This window comes from Poecilia formosa, unplaced genomic scaffold, assembly GCF_000485575.1.
Source record: "Poecilia formosa unplaced genomic scaffold, Poecilia_formosa-5.1.2 Scaffold48, whole genome shotgun sequence".
Classification (NCBI taxonomy): domain Eukaryota; kingdom Metazoa; phylum Chordata; class Actinopteri; order Cyprinodontiformes; family Poeciliidae; genus Poecilia; species Poecilia formosa.
The window spans coordinates 1,009,400-1,033,260 of NW_006799987.1; the positions used below are offsets into that span (position 1 = coordinate 1,009,400).

The 23,861-nt window shown below is 39.0% G+C and overlaps 2 protein-coding genes and 1 long non-coding RNA gene across 7 annotated transcripts in view; 1 reads left to right on the forward strand and 2 right to left on the reverse strand.

The window, feature by feature from the left end:
* The window catches only part of LOC107836305 (uncharacterized), a 143,037-nt gene that overhangs the window by 12,770 nt on the left and 106,406 nt on the right, over positions 1-23,861 (reverse strand). The window lies entirely within an intron of this gene.
* ppp1r13l (protein phosphatase 1, regulatory subunit 13 like) lies at positions 381-22,208 on the reverse strand. Of its 3 annotated transcripts, none has more exons than XM_007552372.2 (13): positions 21,947-22,208; positions 12,565-12,624; positions 12,328-12,449; positions 11,280-11,886; positions 10,409-10,501; positions 10,206-10,294; positions 8,766-9,123; positions 7,893-8,356; positions 5,806-5,934; positions 3,829-3,962; positions 3,582-3,748; positions 2,131-2,324; positions 381-1,363 (listed from the first exon to the last, which is right to left on the reverse strand). In XM_007552372.2, the coding sequence occupies exons 2-13, from the start codon at positions 12,596-12,598 to the stop codon at positions 1,328-1,330; spliced, it is 2,427 nt and encodes an 808-aa protein (XP_007552434.1). In that variant the 5' UTR covers positions 12,599-12,624; positions 21,947-22,208; the 3' UTR covers positions 381-1,327. The 3 variants fall into 3 exon arrangements, with proteins under 3 accessions (XP_007552434.1, XP_007552436.1, XP_007552433.1); XM_007552374.2 differs by having other exon boundaries at positions 21,883-22,208; XM_007552371.2 differs by lacking the exon at positions 21,947-22,208 and having other exon boundaries at positions 12,565-12,646.
* hnrnpul1 (heterogeneous nuclear ribonucleoprotein U-like 1) overlaps positions 17,873-23,861 on the forward strand; it is a 29,325-nt gene continuing 23,336 nt past the window's right edge. For 2 of the 3 annotated variants that reach the window (XM_007552376.2, XM_007552378.2), the window contains exon 1: positions 17,873-18,017. In XM_007552376.2, the coding sequence (XP_007552438.2) occupies positions 17,888-18,017 (130 nt within the window). In that variant the 5' untranslated portion in view covers positions 17,873-17,887. The remainder of the gene's footprint in view (positions 18,018-23,861) is intronic. The other variant, XM_007552377.2, reaches the window with a different exon arrangement.

Genomic DNA, 23,861 nt, shown 5'->3' on the forward strand with positions numbered 1-23,861 from the left:
ACCTGTAGATCTGTCCTTTCTTGTTCAAGGATATGTCCTCTAATTATTACTCAACTCTTAACCGACAATAGATCTAAAAATGTTAGAATAGAAATACAGTTAAGTTTGATTTGAGGGTTTCAGCAGAGCTAAAATAAATATGTTTAACTTGCCCCATACAAATTTCCACTGAGTTGGTTACCCTACTCCTCCAGTTTTGTGACTTTATAGTTTTAATTCTTTTTATATTTAGTCATATTATAGATCCATGTTATTTATGGTTTTATAACTTGTGTTTGTGTAAATTTGGACTGAAGAATGCAAGCATCTTTCATTTAGATTTTTCATTCATTATTTTAGAAAAATAATTTCTCGGTCAACTCAAAATAATGTGACACATCCGCAATAGAATATTGATTTATTTTTTTAAGCTATTACACATCTCTATTAGTGGTGCCAATAAGTGTCACTGTAACAGATGATTTAATTGAGAAAACTGACAACAGATCTTATATATTTACTCTTTAAACATTTAGTTATGTTATTCCACTTTGAGTAAAATTTCACAGGCTAAACAGCGTGAAGAAAAAAAAAAACATTACACCCAACACACACATGCATTCCCTCGTGCATCAGAAAGCCTTTCATTTTACTCATAGTAAACTCAGTCCCTTCCCAACATGATTCATATAAAAAGGCAACATAAAAACAACCAAAAGAACATTGTGCAATCACTTAAGCAAATACTAATCAGTTCTAATAATACTATGTAAAGTCACATCTCATTCATTCAGTGTTAACCTCATGAATGTGGTCATAAAAATCCACAAAGTAGCTCTAATATTTGACTAACGCTAAAACTGCTGAAAATGACATATACAGCTGAGTAATGTGAAAACTTCAAATTTCAACATCAGACTCCCTTCTTTGACTTGGTCATGCATCTTGGGTGTAAACTGGAACCGCGTCTAAACCGACTGATCGTGGGTTTCTTGACGCCTACGCTGACCTAACCGATGAGTGGACTGAACACCAACAGCCTCGGTTTGATCTGTAACCAGGACGTGAGTCAGAGAAATCTGACTACAGCAGATCGGCGGGGAGGATGACAGATCTGTAACCTTCGTAAAGTTTGACAGAGTGGTCACCTTCAATGCAGAGATGAAACATTTTCTCCAGCGGGCATGCATGAATAACAGTGTATCCTCTTCGAATATTTTCCGTGTGTCCTTCGAGAACATCAGAAGAAGTTCCATGTCTTGCAGAAATGCAGTTTTCTCACATTTGATTAAAATAACATTGTGGCTTGGTGCAGCAGATTCACCACCATGGATGTCCAGAAGATCCTTTAACAGAGAGATTTTGGACGAACCTTTGGGAAAAGCTGCCAGAGAAAAGGGAAAACCTTTGTTTTACATCTGCATTAAAATCAAAACGATTACTGTTCAAGATTTCACCAAATCAATCAGGTACTTCATATATTATCAAGATCAATTTTGTAACATTTTCATAAGGTTTTGATTTATTGTTGTCATAAATTCCAATTAATGATGTCTAAAACACTCCTAAAACTTTCTTTCTCAGGCTTATGTTTGTTCAACAAAAGTGTATCAATATATGTGAAAATATGCATAAATGCTGTTACTGTGTGTGTTTTACCAATACAAAGACTTTTTTTTTTTTTTACACGATTGTTGTTCTAAAGAAGTATATTACAAATGTTTTTCAAGAGCAGTATTTGTGTTTGTGGGGTTAAGACTGTGGTGCCATACACAAACCCTACCCCCCCAAAAAATGTTATTTTTGTCACTTTGATCATTATCACAATAGTATCACAAAATAATGTGATAAAACTTTACGTTCATGTCACTCACCCCTTATTAATACATTTTTCTTGAGCTGTCTGTTGGTTTTTGCTTACAGAAAAGCAACATGAATGTCTTCAAATATGCTCTGCTCTCATACTTACTGCTCTTTCATCCATCTCTAGATTACACATGTAAATAAATTTACCATTTCATGAAGCTATGAAATGGTAAATTTCCAGAAATTGTCTTGTTCAATAGTTCATGTGTGGGGGAAAAAAAGCTCTACATAATAAATTAATTAAAAAAGGATGGAAAAAAAAAATTTAAATGTTTTTCAACTTACCCCAAAAAGGTTGTTTGGGACGAAGCCCTCCTTGCCACAGAGCGAGGCCCACCACCAGTCGGAGCCGTCCGTTTTCTGCAGGATGGTGACCATGTCTCCCTCCTTGAAACTCAGCTCATCAGGTGCCTGAGCCTGGTAGCTCCACAGAGCGTACAGCACGCCGTTGTTGTCCACCCCCATGGATTCCTCCTTAGCTAGCATGACAAAGCAAAAAGGAGACGTAAAAATACAACCATGACAAAAATAAAAGGTTGTAAAAGTATTAAGATGTTTTTCTCTTCATTATTAGTTTAGCTATGACCTATTAAGCGTTCTTGAACAGGTTAGGATAGGTCAATGGGCTAAACAAAACATGTTCGTTACATTTGTTTTGCACAAAATTAATTTTTGGATTATGAGATTATATTCTGCTCCGTTCTGCCTATTTTGAGCTTTCAGATTGAGACATTTTAGGGCCTCCGTCACTTTAAATCCAAATAAGCTGCTATTGGCCACAACCCCTGATTCAATGTTTACACTTGCACCTGAAAATGTCTATAAATAGATGCACAAACATGCAACCATACATCTTTGAAAAGCAGAAGTGGAGCCTCCTACACAACCAACAAGAGATGCGTTTCCATTAATCATTCCTGAAAATAAATTGTCTTAACTGAAAGTAAGTAAGTAATTGCTTACTCTCAAGTAAGTATTTGAAAGTAAGTAACTTAATTGCACTTACAATTAAAACACTTTCAATTAAGGATATACTTAATTGAAAGCAAGTACTTACTTTCAATTAACCCAATTTATTTTCATTCTTTGTAAACTTTATTTAGTATGGTAAAATAAAGTTTATTTTTACTTTACTTAATATAAACACTGCTAAGAATGTAACAAGCAGTTTCCAGATGGTATTTCACCAAAACAACATTTGTCTTTTCCAGCAGGCATTGTAGAGAGCACTAAAAGCATTTGACCAAATGTGCTTAAGCTCGGCTTGGGTTGCTAGCTAACAGGCAGAACTCCACTGGGGTTGCTAGGAAACTGGCCACCTGAACTCAGAGGAACAAAGTTTTCTGAGGACCACAAATCCATTGAAAGAAGGCAAAGGAGTTTGTTTTTCATAGATTATGTGTACCAATATATTACTGTCACTTCATAGTGATGTTGCTGTCTTAAAGAGAAATTTGACAGTTTATCTGCAAAAAAAAAGTTAATTTGGGGGCTTGTATGGCTTCTCTGGTTTCACTTCCCAATTATGCACTACTTTGTGTTGGTGCCTCGCATAAAATTCCAGTAAAACTTGTTGAAGTTCGTCCGTACAATGTGGCAAGGAAGTTTCATTGCTGTGCCATAGCGCCATTAGATTGGAAATATGACCTTAAATGTGTTTAATGTTGACATTTCAGGGTTTAGACATGGCCTTTGAGCTGTTATAAAGGGTGTGTGTGTGGGAGCATTTGTCTCACCTCTTAGATAGCTCTCACACTCCTCAAACCCAAAAAGGTAAGGATCACACTTCTGGGAGGCGGTGGCTCCGTCTCTGTGAGTGAAGGCCATGACGGCAGCTCCGTTCCTCACCAAATACTCGCACATTTCACGGTCGTTACAAGAGGCAGCGCAATGTAGCGGAGTCCTGCGAGTCGAAGACATACCAGCAACGTTCAGATGTGCAGATATCATGAGAAACAAAGAGGGGAGGAGGAAAGTATTTACCAGCCATGGCTGTCTGGTGCGCTGACATTGGCTCCAATGCGGACCAGGAAGTCGGTCACTTCGTGATGTCCGCCGCAGATGGCGTTGTGCAAACCGGTGATGCCCTCATCATTCGGCTGGCTGGGGTCACTCATCTGCAGATGAGATTCAACATAACATTTCATTCACTTGCTGAACCCAACTTTATCTTCGCATGACTTTTTGCATTTAGAAGTTTTTTTCCATTCAGTCAAATACTGTAAATTAATTTATAGTGGAAATAAGTTACATCAGTAAGCTTGTAATTAAGTTCATGATTAGCTAATTGCTTGACTAAATTCATGCTAAAAACGGGTATGAGTTTGGGGGTTTGAAATTTGATCAGAGTGTAACATTTGTATTTCAAACGATTTTTGTCAGTGTATTTTCAGAAACATGACCGAGTGAGCACTCTTAGCAGCAAACTATCTTTGACGTATATTTCTCCGGTAACCATGTCAACAGGAATTTAGGCAGTTGGAAGAAAGTCAACGGCACGTCAACACTTCGTACCTTGGGAAAATGTCATTTGTAAGTATTTATGTATTTGGAAGACACTTAGCAATGTGTTGCTGTTTTTCAGTAACAAAGACGTTTTGAGTGTAGCATTACAAAGAGTTTATTAGCAAGTAATCTATTTTTCTATTATATTTACGTTTTAAAAAAGTTTTGAGTGTATTAGCATTAACATGAGTGTATTAGCTCCCAATCTATTTTTTCTTTTTGTTGTATTTCAACAAAAATCTTTAAACGACCATCATTAAGAAATGTAAGCCTTGTGTGAAGACCTTTTGTTAATTTTTGCTTGCTGTCTTGCCGTCACTAGCGCTGCAACTAAGATTATTTTAGTAATTATTGATTGTAATATCGATTGTCATGACGATTAATCGGATAAAAATGTCACATTCGGCAGTTTTCATTTAGCCACTTAAATCTTTTTAATACAAATTTTAAAAGTACATGAAAAGATGCAAACCAATTTAGCAAAGTATGCATCTGTAGCTAAAAAATACTCGACCCTTGCTGTTTGTCAATACAGTGTAGGGCTGATATGGTGACTATTTTTTTTAATTAACTGATGAATAATTAGACAGCAAAAAGTGTCATTAGATTTTTTTATGTTATTAATATTTTTACAGAACTCTAACCAGGTGAAGCTACGCCACTTGAAGAGTTCTGGGGTAGCATAATTTACAAAGGAAGACTTATCTGAAATATAAAAGGTTTTTTTTTGTACAGTTTTGGCTTAGCTACTGTGTTGAGTGTGTTCGTTCATCAAATGACACCCTTTTTGAGTCTCTCTTGCTAATTGCTAAATTAGTTGACAATTAATCCAATTATGTGTTTTAACCCTAGTGGTCGTATTTTGAGAACAACACAATTCAAATGCTATAAGTTTCTTCGCGTCCCAAATCCATAGCCAAATTCTTCTTTACCTCATTTAGCACGACACCCTGTCACCTGAGTCTCAATCGAAAACAATTAACTGTTAACTCAGAAGCAGGTGTTTTCAGGTGCGCCTAATGATCTGCTGACATTTCTGAGTTGATTTGATTGTGGAGGGGAAAAAAACCAACAGCAATAATTTGGATTCAATGCAAATTATTTTGAATATAGGCCAACACTGCAGAGACAAGTGAGGGCTCGTGTCTGTGGAGATTGCATGCTCCATTTTTGCATGTGTGGTCTGGTTGTTTTCAACCAGCGTTTCCTCCTACAACCTAAAAAAAAATGCCTGTTAGGATAATTATGAATTCCAGACTGCAGTTATATGATAGTGCAGTCTTCATATAACTACCAGTTATTTTTCTGCTTGACTTGGCGTCAGTGCAGTGTAAGGCTAATCTGCTGATTATTTTTTGAATAACTGATTAATAATTGGACATCAGAAGGTGCTTACAGAACTTGAACCAGGTGAAGCTAAAACTGTGCCCCTTGAAGAGTTTTGGGTAGAAATACCTCCTTCACAGCTCGCATCACTGTGTCCATTTCTCCCATCAACGCTCCATCCAGCAGCAGAACCAGTGGGCTAAGTTTAGCTCGCCTTCCAGATTTCTTGCGACCCGGCTTCCTCAGGATGGAGTTGTACTGAAAAGACAAACAAATTTACATTGAAACTACCATGAAAAAGTATTTACCTCTACATATTTCTTCCCTTTTTTGGTGTTCAGATTAAGGCATTTTAAACAATAAGTAAAATCCAAACAGTTTTGAAATTATAATTTTATTTATGAAGGGGAAAAGAGCTATCGTAAGATATTAAGAAACAATCTTAATGCTGTATGACAACATGAAGAAAGCCAAAAAACCATCATGGTTTGATCTAAATAAAATAAAGAACAGATGAGGAACAAAATAATTCACAGCAGTCTGGACAAAAGGTTACAAAGTCACTACTATGAATGAAGAAACTCTGCTACAATAGCTAACTTAGCTAATGGTGAGCACCGCTAACTAAAACTTTAGTTGCGCTAATTAAAGCACTAATCATAAACTTTAGTTCCACTAATGCTAAAACAGGGGTGCCCAAAGTCGGTCCTCGAGGGCAGACATCCTGCACATTTTAGTTCTCTCCCTTGTGGTAGTAACAATCCTTTCAGCATGTCAGTGTTCTCCATAGGTCTCTAATGAGCCATCATTTGATCCAGGTGGGTTAAACCAGGGAGAGAACTAAAACATGCAGGATGCCGGCCCTCCAGGACCGATTTTGGGCACCCCTGTGCTAAAAAGTTATAAACAACATGGTATTTAGCAGAAGCTAATGCTAAAGCGTTAAATTCAACCGTGTTAATAGCCTCCATGCCATAAACTGCTAAAACACAGAATAGCAGTACGCTTCAGGACCTTTCACTCATTGTTTCAGTTTTATAGTAATTGAGTAAATTTGTTGCTAATTTTGGCTAATTGACATGTCAGATGGCATGTAAGACGTTAATAGCTTTTAAACTGTTTTAATCCAGCTTGTAGTTCTACAGCAATGCATTCTGGGTAAAGAATAAATGCCATTTGCTGCACTGCATCACAGATGGAGAACACGAGGAGACTCAAAACAACTTGTGCATTTTTGAATTTGTTTAATTATCCCTGGTTGTTTGCTCAAATGTACTCTTCTCTCCACCTCATTTGTTGGTTGTACATTTGCCTTTTTGCTTGAAAAAACAGAGAAATGTAAATGGTGCATAAACAGCCTTCACCCACTTTAAAATAAGAGCATGAATATGAGAATCTACATGAAAAATTCTTAATCAAAACTTTAATCAAAATGTCAAACTATTCATCTGAAAGCTTACTACTGAAGAATTCATGTCAAAAAATTTATTTAGGGGAAGCTAATTGCACTAAATGTTTTCAAAGTTACCAAAAATGCTAAAGTGCTACATGAAAAATTAGCTCCACTTTTAGCAGAAGCATGCCCACCACTGGCTAGAAGTTTCCAGCTTTCCCAAATGACTTATAGGATATTGACCACTCATTCAGAAAGTCACAAAAGAACTAAACAATTTCTAAAATACTTCTATGGCATTCTTAGAAGATCTGCTCTCCATAACAGTCAAATGTAGTTTAATGGTCCAGGTGTCAAGGACTCTTGCCTAGCATGTCAATGATCCAAAGCTCATTACTAAGTCCAGCTTTACTCAAAAAGGCCCACAAACAAAGTGGTTTGGTTTTGGAGTGGCCTAACCAAAGACTTAAATCCATATGAGACAATGTAGTGTCACATTACACAGTTCAGGCTTGAAAACTGCACAAGATTGCTGAATTAAAACGACTGCACAAAGAGAGGGCTAGGATTTCCTTCATAGGTAGGAAAAGATTGATTGCCAGTTCTTTCAAAATCCCAAACAGCAGTTGTTGCAACGGGGAAAGCATAAACAGTTATTAGGTTTGGAGGACAATTACTTTTTCACATGAGGTTAGGTTTGTGTGGATAGCTTTTTTCCCTTTAGAAAACGGCTTTGTTTTCACTTCTGTCATCATTGTTTGATATATAAATGTGATTAATGAGCTGGAATTAAAGTGTGCCAAAACCAACACCAGATACTTACTTTTTCATCCTGTGGAATGACGGGAGGCGTCCGGGTTGTGGGTGGAAGATCAGGAGGCATGGCGGGTTCCTCCCCGTCAGAGGAGCTGTCGCTACCTTTCTCCGCCTTGTTGCGGTGATCTTTCCTATGAAATAGCTTGTGGATGATGGTTTTATACTGGTTTGGCTGGTATTGCGAGGCTTTCTTTGTGGACTTAGAAACATCCACAGAGCCGCGTCTCTTCAGCGCCCGGGGGATTTCAGCCCTGATGCGGAGCAGCTCCTCCCGATCTGGGATCTCAGGGTTCTGGACCTCTGGGGCCACCACCGGTTGCAGCCTGGTGGGGCTCAGGGGTCGGGGAGCTGGGGTCACAACCTGTTCGACCTCTCCACCAGCCCTCAGCACTGCGGCAGTCTCCAAAACTGGTGGAGGATGGTGAATATCCAGGCGCTGTATCTCTGCATCTACGTCCTCTGCATGTAGAGCTGGAAACACAGAAACCATATTTATAGCACAAAGACGAGGCAAATGCAAAATTCATTTAGTGCAGGAGGTCCTGGGTTCAAATCCTGGACGAGCCCCCAATTGGTTATGGCCTGCCACTAGAACCATAACAAATAAAGGGAAGAAATGCATGGAATAACTTAAAATTAGATATATTTAACAAAAATCATGGCTGGTTGGATAAGAGAGGGCAAGGAGAGGGGGGGGGAAGGGATAGAGTAACAAAAAGAGAGACAGTGGTGCATCTTAAGCTGGATCTTAAGTTCTTCTGGAGACACTGGCCAGCTGCCTCCATTTTCAGTCAGCATCAACAAGGAGCTCTAAAACAGAAATATTAGGGAGACCCACAGGAAAGGCCTTGGCCTGAAACAACATATAGAGGTGTTTTACCGTCACTGTAAACAGCAGGTTGTCTCAGCTCAGGTGGTTGGAAGGCAGGGGGCTGAAAGAACTTCCTCTGAGCCGCTTCAGCCATGCGGTAATTTGTTAAATCTCCTTGTCCTTCCATTGGCTGATTTTGGAGGGTCGACATTTGTCCATACTGGGGATTTTGAAGGCGCAGGATGACAGAGATTGGTATCCTTCTTTGGCGGGGCATAGAATATATGGGAGGCATGTTGAGACGGGAGATGATTGGCTGAGAGCCATAAGGGGATTGTCCTGAGGACAAGGCATCTGGTGGAACAGCTATACGAGCGCCGCGGGGCAAAGAGCTGTAGGAACCCTGGTGGGGAACTGAGCGAGGATCCTGAGAAGAAAATGAACAAAGAACAACACTTGTTACGATGAAAGGTTTGAAAACTGCTACAGAAGCAAAAATAAGTTGGATCTTGGAATATTGTTAAATTACCACTAAGGATGTTTTCACCCCTGATCATCTGTTATATTCGGTTGGACTGCTGACCAAAATTGCTAAATTTGTTACATTTTCAGCTGCTGCAGTTCTCTTTCACACTGCACTGTATCATAAAATTTCGCAAATTGGAATTACCAAAATAAATTTGCTTAATGGAAACACAGCAATTTCAAAAAAGTTTTTGCGCTAGGATTAGATGGTTTTTCGTATACATCAAATTAAGTTCATTTCATAAAACTGCAATGGAAATGTGGTCAACGTCCGGATGTTGCTACTGCCGTAAAAGACAAAGAAGATGACAGGAAGTAGTAGGAAGATGACGAAGCGGCATGTTTTTTAATGACTTATTGCGTGAACAAACTTATTCATCTGTGATTTTAATTGCATTTATTAGGTTATTAAAACGCAATTGCAAAATTGTGTTTTTTCGACATTAGCAGAATATTGACAAAGTTGTAAGCACATTTGTAATGGAAATGCAGTTTGTGTCAAATGATCCAAAATGAACCCTTTTAGGAACCTGTTCCCCTCCTCGCCTGTGGTGGTGCTGTATTCAGAACCACTGAAGGAAATAATGCAAAAACCTCCGAAGAAGACACTGAGTGCAGCTTCCTTCTTCACAAAATGGAAACAAAATTGGGAGTAGCATCAGATTTTAGTGGTTGTAAGATTTCTCTTCTGTCTTTGGCAAAAGACTACTAGTCATTTTTCCTGCTTTAGTTCTAGACTTGCATGTTTGCTTTGGTTGCATTTACCGTGCAATACCGTATAGTCCGTACATTGTTGCTTCAGTATTGTCCTGCCAGACCGTCAGTTCCCATAACCACACACACAAAAAACTCTCATAAAGTGCACATGGGGATAGTGTGACCCTGCACAAAGTAAAAATCTCATCTCTCAAGACTTAAAAAGGTTAAAGCCCTAGAAAACAAGTGTTCAACAAGTTTCAGAACATTTCAGTTATAACCTCGCACCTTTTTAGGGCTTATGGCTGGAGCAGGGTTATCCAGGTTGGATTCCCGCCAGTTGCTGTTCGGAGCAGATGATCGAAGCCATTCTGTCTCTGCAGCACAAAATCATCATGTTAAAGAGGACAGGGGCCAACCTGGCACAGAGGGAGACTGAAAAATCTGAGTAAAACTTTAAAAATCCAACAAAAGAGGGGAAAAAAACCTACTGTCATAGATGTGATGAGGCTTGCTCTCGTAGGACACGTCCAGATCTGTTTCGTTCCACTTGCCTGGACTTTTTTGTCTTTTCACAGACTCTTCTGTGGAAACAGAAATGAAAGTCAATGAATGATGCAAGTCAATGACCTGATACAATCTGCTGGGTTTCCTAGAAAGAAACTTTTTAACCTACAATAAGAAATTCATTGACAATACTGCTGTCAAGATCCATTCATAGTTCCCACAAGTCTGAACTGGAAGTGAGCCGCACCATCTTAGTTGGCAAGCACAGCGCAAAACAATCCACTAAAAGAACTGGCAGAGTAAGTACATGTGGTAACATAAACGTAGGCTACATCTCCATCTTTGCTTGCAGATAAAAGCTACATTAGTAAAGCTAATTTTGCTAGTTTGGCAATAAGTATTACAGTAAATATCACTGATTTAAATCTTAGTATTACACAGAGATGTACCGGGTGATAGTCGTAGTGCACTTATATTGTTTGTAAAATAGATGGGAAGGAGGTGAGAGCTAGTTATTAACTAGTGGCCTGTTTAATGTCGTCATAGCAACTGCCTACCAAGATGGCCGTCAATTACAAGTGTGACATCACATGAGAGCTATGTATAGGAATACATGTTTGAAATGCTTTTCTGAAAAACCTACGATATAAGGGTTTCATATCAGTTGATACTAATATCAATAATTGTCGATATCAGTAGTTATTCATTAGTTTTTTTTGTTTTAAATACCTGAAATACAACCAAACTTGAGATCAATATGTACATAAACTGAATTTAATTGAATTAAAAGGTGACATGGCAAAGAAATTCAAAGATCTAAACTGAAACATTTAAAAAGAGAATAAGCCTCCTTACCAGTTTGACTGACTGTGGTAAAATTTCGAGGAAGGGTGCTGGATACTTGAGCGTTTAAAGACAGAGGAGAGGGCGTCCTCAGGAACCCTGCGGAGGGGCCTCTGTCTGGCTGAGGGGACCTGCGGCTCATCTGGTTGCTGTCATATGGAGTCAGCAGGCTTTGGGACATCTGATGTGGAGCCGGGCGGGGTGACGGCTCCAAAGAACCGGCTGTCCAGCTTGAGGGTTGGCTTCTTTCCCTCTGACTAATCAGGCCTTGTGGACTCCTTTCAAAATAAGACGGGGAGTCGGGCCGGGGCGAGCGGGGCGCCTGCTTGGGGCTCTGCGGCGTAAACACGTAGCCGTCCGACCCGGTCCGCCGGTGCGTGTTGTGCACCACCCGGTGCATCTTGGGAGAGGAGTGGGGGCTGTTGGAGAGGACAGGGGGTGACGGAGCGTTCCTGCTGATGGAGAAGACCGAGTCACTGGTGTTATAAGTGGAGTTTGGAGAGAACGGTTTGGAGCTGGAGCTGGAGCTGTCATTGGTGCTGCTCGACGAATATGTGGAGCTGGGGAGGCTGGAAGGTCCAGACGAAAGATGTCTGTCTCTGGAGACAGAAGAACTGGTCTAAAGAAAAGGAAAGGGTAGATTTGACTAGGCCCGTTTCTCTGGACGATAAACTGTCCCAGACATTATTGTGCAGCTAGACGATAATATTGTTGTTTTGAGATCATTTATATTGATAATGGCATAATTAAAGTTTGTCCTCTCAAAGACCACTTAGGCCTGTCGCAATAAGCAATAAATCAATTTATTTTCACGCTGTGAAATTTCTATTGATCGCTACATGATTTAAAAAAACATTTCTTTCAAACTGGGTTGCAAGGTTAGGGATCATTTGTAAAGTAATTTTCTTTTGTTTACTGCAAACCAGTTCAGCTGGAAATATGAAGAGTAGCCAGAGGCAAACAGTCACCTGTGATGGAAAATGTTCTCAGTACAACGTGTACAAGCAGAACTGCAGAACGTTCTGTTTTCCTGGGTTTTGCTGACGGCAGGTGAGCGTACCTTACTGTCAGACGGCGTGTTCTGGTCGTTGGAGGAGGCCTCCTGCAGCATGGAGCTGAATTCCTTAGATAACTCATCTGCGACTGCAAGCGATGCGTTCAGGTCGCTGTCGATGGCCTGGACTGAATGTGACCCAGAGGAATAAACAGGCAATTAGAGCAGGATGTCGCCGCCGTGTTTACAAACACTGAGTTTAAGGGTGAAAAATGTGAGTTTAAAGGGTCTGTGGGAACTTACACAGAAAGTTCCCGTAACTAGTCTGTGAGCTCATGGCTGTGAGGCAGCAGGGCGCTCCTTCTGCAAAACAAAACATCAACATTTAGCCACATAATAAGGAATAATAAGGTAATTTCCTACAAAAACGACAATTTGCACCTCTGATCTGCGAGTTTCCTTCTGTTACATTTACGTTGGTGGCACTGAATCTTCTAATTACAGGGTTCAGCCCTTCCTTTTCTTCTCCACCTTACACTCCCAAATCTGTCACCTACTTCAACTTCACTAAAATAACTAAACGCCTCGTAGTTTGAACAGTGAAAAACAAGACACAACAACACGGAGGCAGCTGGTTTCACTGGTATGTTTGTCATCCTGACTCATAGTTTAGTCAGCGGCACAGGTGTCCTGACTGAACCTCATGCACGATTGGTCCGTGTCATTAACAGTTTCAAACAGGTGCATCGTGCAGCTCATCATACACATGACAAATAAATGGCTGCAGACGACGCAATCTGAAGCATGCATGTGAGTTTGTCTAGACTGGGAGGAAGAAAACCTGTCGATGCGTAAATGATCCATGTGAAAAAGAAAATAAAACAAGAAGAGTGTTTATGTTGGATGAAGGAAGCACCTAGAGAGGATCGATCTAGAGTCAATACAACTTCAGTTACTACAGCTGGAAACTAGAGGTCAGGCTGAACTCTGATCTGAACCTTCATTGCCACATAAAGACGGTTACAAAGTTGGGCTTCTATCACAGGAGAACATTTACAGGGTTAGAGGACTAATATATCAGCAGGATCTATAGAAACTCATCCATGTGTTCATCTTTAGTCACACTGAATACTGCAACAGGTCTGCCTAAAGAAATCAGAACGCTGCTGCTGGAGTTCTGAGTAAAACCAGGAAGTCAGAGAACATCACCCAGATCTGCTGGTGTTGCCATAGCAACCTTCCAGACCCCTCAGGTCTTCTGGTTCTGCAACCAGAACCAAACATGGAGAAGCAGGATTCAGCTTCTATGCACCACAAATCTGGAACAAACTTCCAGAAAACTGCAAAACAGCCGAAACACTGAGCTCCTTTAAATCTAGACATAAAATCCACCTGTTTAAGTTGCTTTGATTAAAAGTCAATTAAACATTAATCAGCATTTTGATGTGCAACAATGGAGCTTGACAGTTGTTGACTGTGACTTTGTATTTTTTGTTTTTGTGAAGATGTTTTCTTGCTGAAATGTCCTATACAAATAAATCTGATTAATAAAAATCAGCTTTGTATCTTGCTGAAAGCTACTCGTGAACTATTTTTGTCTTATTTAAAGTGTGCTAATATAATTGCAGCAGAAACCAGACCAAAAATACTTGGTAAGATTTTTTTTTTTTTTTGCAGTGTAAGCATCAGAATAGTAAAGAATATTTAAGGATCCATTGTATTGTTTTTTAGTGCCAGACTGGATCATGGGAGTATTTCAGGAGCTGCATATCTAGAGGGATTGTCATGCACATACTCGCCTTCAGATTTAAAAAAAAGTCTTGTCGATGTAAGAGAACAGGCAATGGTAGCATAAATAACCCAACTGGGATATGAGCAGAACTCTCCCTCTTTCTGCTGCAAACAGAAAACGGGCGACAGTTAACGGTTGGGTGGGAAAATAACACAATGTCAAATTTATTTATATTGCACTTTAAAACTGGTATAAAACTGCACCAAAGTGCTGTACAAGGACAACACAAATGACAAAACAGAGCACAAAACAATACATCAATTAAATGCCAAAGAGTAAAAATGAGTTTTAAGAAGCGATTTAAAATGATCCAGGCTGTGGGCAGATCTAATCTGGAAAGGTAAGTTATTCCATAAAACAGGAGCAGCAACAGGAAAAGCTCGGTCTGCTTTCCTCTTAAGTCGAGTTCAAGGAACTGTCAGTAATAACTGATTATCTGACCATAAAGTTCTGGACACAGACCGGAAATTTAAATGGTCCCGAAGATAAGGGGGGGCTAACCCATTTAAAACTTCATAAGTTAACAAAAGGATCTTAAAATCTGTTCGATAAAAGACGGGCAGCCAGTGTAAGGATGCCAGAGTTGGCCTTATATGGTCATGCTTCCTGGTTCCTGCGAGAAGCCGTGCTGCTGCGCTCTGGATCATTTGAAGTCGCTGAATCTGTGATTTATCCATCCCTCTATATAAAGAGTTGCAGTAATCCAGTCGAGTTATGAAGGCATGGATGAGTCCTTCAAAGTCCTTAAAACAGAAGTAAGATTTAACTTTTGCTAAAAGCCGAAGGTGGTAGAAACTCGATTTAACGACAGAACTAACTTGTTTAACTTTAAAGAGCTGTCAAATATGAAACCAAGATTCCTAGCAGAGGTCTGACAAGACCGAGCCAAGGAACCAAGAATATTATCTGGATTTGTAGTCTGAAGTTTTTGAGTTTTGCTTTCATTGAGGTGAAGAAAGTTTTTTTCCATCCATAATTTAACTTCAGCTAAACTGTGAACTTAAACAGTTGGGTCAGAATCTAAACAACATGAAGGTTTGGGTATAAATGGTTCAGATCGGTAGTGGTTGGGTTTTTTGGCACATTTTCAGCCCCTTAGTACCAACAGACCACACTGCAGAAACACAACAGCCAAGTATTTCTGGTTTAATTTATACTGCAAATGTTTTAGTTTTGTCTTATTTCAAGTCTTACACATAACTTTTCAGGAAGACATAGGAGCTTGTTTAAGTCAATAATACTGATTAATTTTTAAAAAGTACTGGTTCCACTGGCAGATTATTTAATCTGAAACATGTTCTAAATGAAATTATCTGCAAATAGAAGTGATATTAGTACTATTTACTTAAAACAAACTCCTGTCATATTGAAAACATTTATAAGTGCTCCCTGAGCACCAACTGAAGGCTACTTCCACAGAAACAACGCACCACGTCTCACAGCTCAGATGGTTTAAAAACAGCTTCTTGAACATGAACAGCTGTAATCCAGCAGACTGATAAATTAACTGTGAGGCGTCAAAATGGACAAACATTTCTGCCGTCTTGGAATACCAACAAAGTTTTGCACACATTTGTAATGAAACGCAGCTAATTGTGGGTCTGGTTCCCTTATAGCAGAGGTTCCCAAACTGTGGGGCGCCGTGTCATTGCAGGGGGGGCGCAGGAAGCCGTCTGGATGAAAAACAAAACAAAACATGAACACTGTATGCACTGGGTTTTTACCTTAGAATGGCCAACTCTGTTATTCCTATGTCAATTTGATACAGTAGAGGCTTCCACACTTCCCATATGTGTGTCCTCTGTCACTTTTATCAGCAGTTAAACTGTTTAATCCGTTGTTAACATGTTGTAACCTGTTTTTCCGAGCTGCCTTTAAACGCAACATGAGCGCTACGGCGCTTGCGCTGGGTTTACGCCTGTGAAGGAGACCTGCTGCTGCTGGGCGGAGCTACGTAGGTTTGTGTTAGAATCACGGCAGCAAACCAGCAAAACGCAAAGAACTTTTCACAGTTTTTCCCTCCAAACTAACCGACTGAGTTGAGTAAAGCTGTTGGATGCAGGTAATGTTAGCTAAAAGATGACTAGCTAATATCAATACAGAACCTTAAGCTTAACAAGTACCTTGTTACCGATGTTGGTGTCTATTTTCAGCTACGTACATTAATTTCATCCATCCAAGAAATTACTCAAGAGTAAAACAAGTATTTGGTAAAATGTCTACTCAACTGATCAAAACCTAAATCATTTAATACTTAAAAATTACATCAGACAGACCAATATATAAAGTGGATATTTTGGTATTTTAAGAACCAAAATGACAATAATTCATATAAGTAACAAAAATAACAGAATCAGGCAAAATAAAATGTTTCCATATCAGTTTCTTTCAATGAAAAACTTCAGGAACTTTAGCAGAAACTGCAGGTGTGTGTCTGTGTCTGGTGAAGTTTTGGTTAAAACATGTTTTTCATTCATTGGGTAGAAAATCCAGAAATTTTACTCGAGTAAGAGAAGAAATACTTCATAATAAAGTTACTCAAAGTACAGCGTAGTAAAAATACTCCTACAAGCACATTTGTACAAAAATGTCACTGAGTAAATGTAACTAAATAGTCATTGCCCAACTCTGCCCGTACCTGCAGCTTAAACTAAAAGTACCAAAGTAAACACCACCAACTGGTCTGTTAGTAACAAAGGGATGTTTCCAGCAGTTATTCTGTGAAAACTCGTAAAGGTTAACAGGGTTAAAAAAAGAATCAGAGAGAAAGCGGACAAAACAAACTTGAAACAGGAGCGTAGAGAATGTCACACCCTGCTGAATGTTTCCGCGCTGCGTTGGAGTGGGAAGGAGTCTGGGCTCCGCCGGGCCTGTTCGCATTCCTGGACGCTCCTCCCTGTGAGGCGCTTGCCTAAAACACGGCCTCCAACTGTTATCTCTCTCAGAAGCAGCTCATGCAGAAAGACTCTGGCGAACAAAGGTCAACCTTCATCTACCCAACCTTTCGCCGGCCTGACAAACTCTCTGTTTGCACTTCTGGCCAGTCGGGTACCAACTACTTACATTGACTTTAGTACATTTTTTGGGGGGAAAAAAATACTTTTAAGAGTATTTTTACTTTTACTTGAGTAAAATTTCTGGATTTTCTACTCACTGAATGAAAAACAAACGTGTTTTAACCTAAAATCCACCAGACTCGGACACTCGCCTGCAGTTTCTGTTAAAGTTCCTGAAGTTTCTTATAGAAAGAAACTGATCTGGAAACATTTTCTTTTGCCTGATTCTGTTATTTTTTGTTACTTATATGAATTTCTGTCATTTTAGTCCTTAAAATACCAAAATTCCACTTTATATTTTAATGTTACAAATAATGTAATTTTTAAATATTAAATGATTGATAATTACTCAGTCGACTTTTTACCAAATACTTTTTTACTCCTACATGAGTAATTTCTTGGACAGATACTTTTTACTTTTATTTGGGTAAAAATATGTTAAAGTAGTGTTACTCTTACTTAAGTACAACTTTTTGGTTCTCTGCCCAGCGCTTCTACTGACACACAAACAGGTTGCACTAAAACACAAAGTCTGTATTTATTTCTGTTAAACTTTTTGTTGTTTGTAAGTCCAACTCCAAAGAAAGAGTCTGTGTTGTTGCCATGTTGTTATTCATATTTTGGGGTTACAGTGACCTGGCATCCTTCCTCTTAGCAACTTTTGTGTCTGATTTTTCCTCTCTGTCCTTGCAGCAACACGTATTATTATGTCTGAATAAACCCAGATAAAAACAGCATCCTACTTTTTAATATTCAGTAAAGTGAGGCAGAGGAAAGCATGCTTAGGAAGCGGGTTAGCTGGAAGAAGTCCTGCTTTAGTTTCCTCCAAAAAGCTTTTGTGGAAAACCACATAAATCAGCCTCTGTCCTGTTTCTTCCCAGTAATTAAATTGCAATGTCCCTTAACTCGTAAACGAGGGGGGAAGCCACCATGAAAAACCACGAGACGAAAGATAAACCAGCTCCGACTGGGAAAACCTTGGAACCTTTGTTTGAAAATAAATGCAAACTCTGCAGAGCAAATAAGAAGCTAAAAGCTAAAGTTGGCCGGGTGTGTCTGAAGACTTTATACGTAGTTCGTCCTTATTCCCATTCTGCAAACGTTCATGAATTCACTTTCTGCTGAACCCTTCAGTGTCCCGTTTCCCGATTGTCTGTTCCTCCTTTATATCCTTCCTCCTGACCTTTTCTGGCTTTGTCACCGCCGGTTTAAGGAGGGAGGATTAAAGGAAAATCTGACCCAGCCATTGTGATTTACTCGTTTTGTGTGTTTAATTGTTCTGTCTGTAAACCTAAACCTGCATCGGATCACAGAATCAACCCAAACATCACTGCCAGCTTAGGTTTTAAGTCAGGGGTGTCCAAACTTTTTGTTTCACTGGCCAAAATAGTCAAATCAAAACAAGTCATGGGCCAAAAAAACAAACAAAAACTAAAATCAAGCAAATAAATTACCAAGATTTTGTTGAATTTAATTTATTGTAGATCTAAAACTTGAAAGGGATTTTTTATGACAGTGTATTGGGACCATTGTAAATAAAAATAGTAATAAAATAAGTAGTAAATTTCTACCAAAAACTTCAGAAATTTAGTAATTAGTTTAAAAAAAATTCTGGAAATTTTTTTTTTAATTTTCTGAGTTTCAAAAGTAAAAAATGGTCCTTTAGGTGGTGGAAGCATAAAGATTGGTGTTGAAATAAGACCTCCGAGCAGCTTTCTCACAGGTTGATTCTGTATAAAATACAGGTTAGTTCAGCCTGAGGGTTGCCTGAAATTAGACCTGCTGCCAGAACATTTCAATAGCGTGTCACATTAATACCACAAACCACTGTTTTTTTTTTTTACACGAATAAAAAGTACAAAAAATTTTTATTAAATAAATGAAAATCTGAAAACGGTGATGTTGAACTCCAAGCAGCTCCCTTCACTTTTAGGGCGAGTCTGCATCATTGGTCTTTGTAAAACAGCTTTTTATTTGTCCATTTCTTTGTTGTTTTTTCCCGTTGTCGTTCGTACTGCTAATTAAAGCGGACTGCAATCGGACCAAAAGCACCCCGCATGCGCAGAAGAAGAAGAAGAACGTTGACGTCACCCAGCAGCGCTCTGTTTACGGAAGTAATAATGGACGCCGCTGTCATGGATCGATTTAAAGTTATTCAGCGATGGGAGCCGAAAGACGAAGGAAGCTAATAAAACAAAAACCACAACTGACCGCATGGCCGCTCAGACTTCAGACACCGAGGAAACAATCAGGTATTTCATATCCGATCTAGTACAGAAATGGTACAAATCAGATTTTTTTGTTGTTGAAAAGATTGGAATTGTCCACTGGCATGGCAGGGTTATTGTAGGTATACACATATAAAAAATGAAGAGCAAGTCCCCCTAAAAAAAACTCAGAATTGTTTTAATTAATCTCAGATTATTATTTTTTTTAACAAGGGCATTTCTGAGTTTGAACAGGCAAATATTTGATGGGAAAAAATTGTTTGAAGCATAGACTTTTCCCAATTTCAGCTTATGAAATGTCCATGTTGTCTCTAGAAAATTTCTGAGATTTTTAACATAAATTTACTCCTTTATTCATTTAGAAAAAGAAATCTACAATAGCTCTAATACACCGTCGTAGAACTGGGCCGTTCAAACTGCTGTGATTGGGCTGCATTTGCCTGTTTGGACGTATCCCTAGCCTCTGCCTCAAACAGGGTCTCTTCCTCTATTCCTTTACATTTACTTCCATCCATCTTACCATCATCTTTTCAGTTCCTGCTGGAGAAAAGCAAGCCAAGTCCTGCCACCACCTGATTTTCCAGTGTGCAGTTCAGACTAATTTCCTTACATGTAACCACAAACATTTAATTTTCATCTGCTCTAACCAAACTGCTTTCCAATTTGTTCTGCCGCAAGCCTGCATGGCTTGTGGCAAACTTTAAGCATTACTTCTGATGAGTTTGTTCTTTCCACTCTTCTACAAAGATTTGTGGACGGGAGATAAAAAGAGGTTGACTGGTGGACGGGTTCTTCCAGCTGAGCAGTCGGGCTCTGCCGCTCCTCCTAAGTTTCTGTGAGTCCACCTTGAAATTTATTTACTTCGTTAAACTTAATTTGGTTACAAATTAACACACTTTTAAGTTGGAACTCTATCCTTTTTGCAGTGTTTCTGTGAGCAGTTTAGTAATATAAAGCACATTAATAAGCCCAGTTCTTTGTGTTGCCACCCAGTTTCCTAAAAAGATACAATAGTTTATCATTATTTTCATCATTATCACAATATTATCACAGAATATGGTGATAAAATTCTTAGTCCATATCGCCCGCCATTATTCTGTAAGTATTTGTTGTGTAAATTTGTGTTGGGATGTCAAATAAAAACCAAATGAAATGCACTGCAGTTTGTAGTTTCTTTTATGTAATGATTTAAAATGTGGATTTCAAAAGGCAAAGGTTAATTGTGTAACCACTATTTGGACGCATTGCGTTATTGCTGCATAAAGTTTCAGGAATCTGCATCACAATGACCAGACGATGATGAATTCAAGGCCATTTCTCAAATCAACATGTGGTGCCAAGGTAAATATTCCTATTGTGCAAGAGCATCTCAGATAAAATTAGCTCATGACAGAGAAAATGGCAACAAATCAGCTGATGTTTTTAGAATTAATCCTTGTTTTATACCAACAGAATCTCACAAAGAAACTCCTCCCATAAATTCCTTTTATGCCACTTATACCTCGACCCACTTAGTCATAGAAACTCTCACACTCCCGCATATTTATAATGGCAACTCTCATTTTATAATATTTAAAGTGGATATGGTCTGATCCTCTCAAGCTGTGGATAAAAAACAATCTGCACACACAAGAAAACATTCCCTGCAGCCTCCTTGTTGGCTTGTGACCCTCTTCTGACCCGTCGCCCTGAACTGCTTCCCCACTTCACCTCCCAGCATGTGACCCAGGAATCTCTCGGTTCTCCACAACATCATGAGCAATCTGCAGTGTGTCATGCACAAGCTGTGCCCATCTAATTCCAAGAAAATCCCAATATCTGTATGTGTGTGTGTGTGTGTGTGTGTGTGTGTGTGTGTGTGTGTGTGTGTGTGTGTGTGTGTGTGTGTGTGTGTGTGCGCGTGTGTGTCAGCATGCAGGTTTGAACATGCATGCAGTTAATGACAGAGGCTGTGATCTCTGGTGTTCTGGTGTGATTTGTTTAGCAGCAGGTTGCAGCAAGCGCTCCACAATGCAGCCCAGCTGGTTCTTGACAGTAAAGCGATTTAAGGTGAAGAAGTTGGAAACGTTCCCGTTTAAATCCTGCTCAGACAGGAATGTTTGGGGAGTTTAATGCAAATGACATGTACGGCCTAAAACAGAAAGCTTACAAACAAGGCGAGTTTAATTAGTGGTGAAAGAAAATCAGCAAACTAAAACCACAATTAGGATAATTCTATAATTTGGGTAATAAAATAGTGAAGTAATAATAAAAAACTGAATATTTACCCCCAAATCTAGCAAGTAGTTTAGCTAAAACAGATATTCTCTGAGTTTCTCTCCGTTTTAACGAGGAGATGAAAAGTTTCTGTGGTTTCAGTCTGAAATATTTCTGGCTTTGTTGAGAAAAAAAAACGATTTTCATGAAGGAACAAGCTCCTCCTTAGGAGCGAGACCCGCAACAAGGAGCGAAAAAAACCCCACGAAGTAAAAGATTAGAAACTCAACTTAGCTGGAAAGTAGCTGCATAAACAAACCCGATCGCGTAAAAACAGACAAGTTTTTACCACAGTTTTCACGCAGATGCGGAAGATTTTCGTGCGCTCCGTGGGGAAGTGAAGGCGTTCCTACCTCAAGATCTTTTAAAAAAATCTTTTCCTCTCCTTTGTTCCAGTCAGAAAGGAAATCTGAGCTCCGTCCACTGCCTCCTGTCTTCCTGAAATCGGGTCGCTCAGCCTCTGATTGCTTCTTGCTGCTGCGGCTCCAGACATGCAGTCAGAGCTGCGCAGTCTGGAGTTACTTTGGCGCAAAGTCCAACCCCCTTGGCTGGGCTGGCTGCTGCTTCTGCGCCTCGGTAACCGGAGCCAGGTGTTCCTGCAGCAGGTGAGGCTGGCCGGGTTTTTTCTATGAAGAAGGCGGAGCGCACATTCCGCGAAACAAAAACCTGTGATTATCATGTTTACCACTTTGAAACGGTTTATTAGGGACATAGATAAGGAAAAAATAAAACAAAACAAAAAATTCTAGTAAAATTTCTAGTAGAGACTAAGGAAATTTTAAGCTCAAAAAGTAACATTCTGGACTTTTCAGGCTTAGAAATTTAATTGTTTTTATTTACTAGAAGAAGAAAAAACACTTTGAGATGAATCTTTGAAATTTTCCAGAAAAAATAAATAAATTTCTGAGTTTGAAAAGTAAAAAAAATTCTAGAAATTTTTAAATACTTTTTTTAGATTAATCAGAATTTTTCTAGAAAAACTTGGGGGGAAAAAGTAAAATAAAAAAAAGTCTAGAAAAAATTTACAAATTTTGAGATTAATCTCAGAAATTTTCTAAAAAAAAAAGCATAGAAATTTCTGAGTTTGAAAAGTCAAAAAGATCTAGAAAATGTTCAACTTTAAGAACACAGAAAATGTCCAAGATTTCTAGATAGTTTCTGAAATTAATCTCCAAATCCCTGAGTTTTCTAGAAAGTGTTCTACTTTTCAAGCTCAGAAATGTTCTTGTTTTGTTTAGAAATGTTCACATTCATCTAAAAATTTCTTACTTTTCAAACTCAGAAAGTTTTTTCCAGAAAATGTCTGATATTTATTGGCAGAATTTTACCGGCTTGAAATTGGGTCTCTGTCACTTTAAAATCTCCTTCTCTTTCTGAAGCTCCATGTTGTGATGACATCACAACATGTCACAACATCGTTCCTCCACTTACCCTTTAACAACATTTGACCAGTGTTTCACTGAGAAGTAGATCCAATAATGAGCTCCGGTGATGCGCCAGGTGTTTGCTAATTGCTGCTGGCTAGTCTGAAGGAACTGAGTGAGGGAGGAGCTGCACCTCAGAGGCGGGACTAGGTCCACTCAGATGTTTTGCACAGCTGAATGGTTGCCATGGAGATTAAAGGGTTTCTCAAGAATGGATGAAAGAATCAAGGCAACACTCCAGCTTCATTATTGATGAGTGAATAACATTATAACATGATTTAAAAAAATAAATAAATACATTTTACATAATACCTCCCCACTGTCTTTAACAGAAAACATTAATTGCTTTGAAAAGTTAAATAAAGACACTTGCTTTGGTTTTTAATCTATTTGTAATGTGGTATTTCAGTTTGAAGCACTGGGTGATAAGAATAGCAGTAAAGTGCATCACGTCTTCCTGAACTGTTGCTGCCCTTAAAGGGAGAGACTAAATTGAGAAGAGGTGTATCTCTATATGAATGAGAAAGTGAATAAACAGGAAGGCTGTTTTCTCTGACTCATTTGTTCTTTGGTGGAGCTGTTCCTGATCAGGCTTAGTCAGGGACAAAGGGTGACACTTAATGCTGCATTCACGGGCAAAAGTGAAGGTCCAACCAAAGACTGTTGGCTAGTTAGCTGGGAGCTAGCAAACCTAAGAACAAAACAACAGGGGCTCTGTTTTCAACATGTAACATTGTTTAATGTGTCGTCCTTGATTAAATACATTTGAATTTAATTGAACTGAATTGAAGCCAATGGCAACAGTGATTGTCTATGTATGGAGAGAAGAAGAGAAAATGGAGAG

Excerpts from the sequence above, each read along its gene's own strand:
- ppp1r13l (XM_007552371.2), bottom strand. The coding sequence starts at position 12,646 with ATGTTGATGTTTTGTTTTGCAGAAGGAGCGCCCTGCTGCCTCACAGCC. Across the intron at positions 11,887-12,327 it reads ACACGCCGTCTGACAGTAAG|ACCAGTTCTTCTGTCTCCAG; the intron begins GTACGCTCACCT and ends CCTTTTCTTTAG. Across the intron at positions 8,357-8,765 it reads ACCTGCTGTTTACAGTGACG|CTCTACATGCAGAGGACGTA; the intron begins GTAAAACACCTC and ends CTGTGTTTCCAG.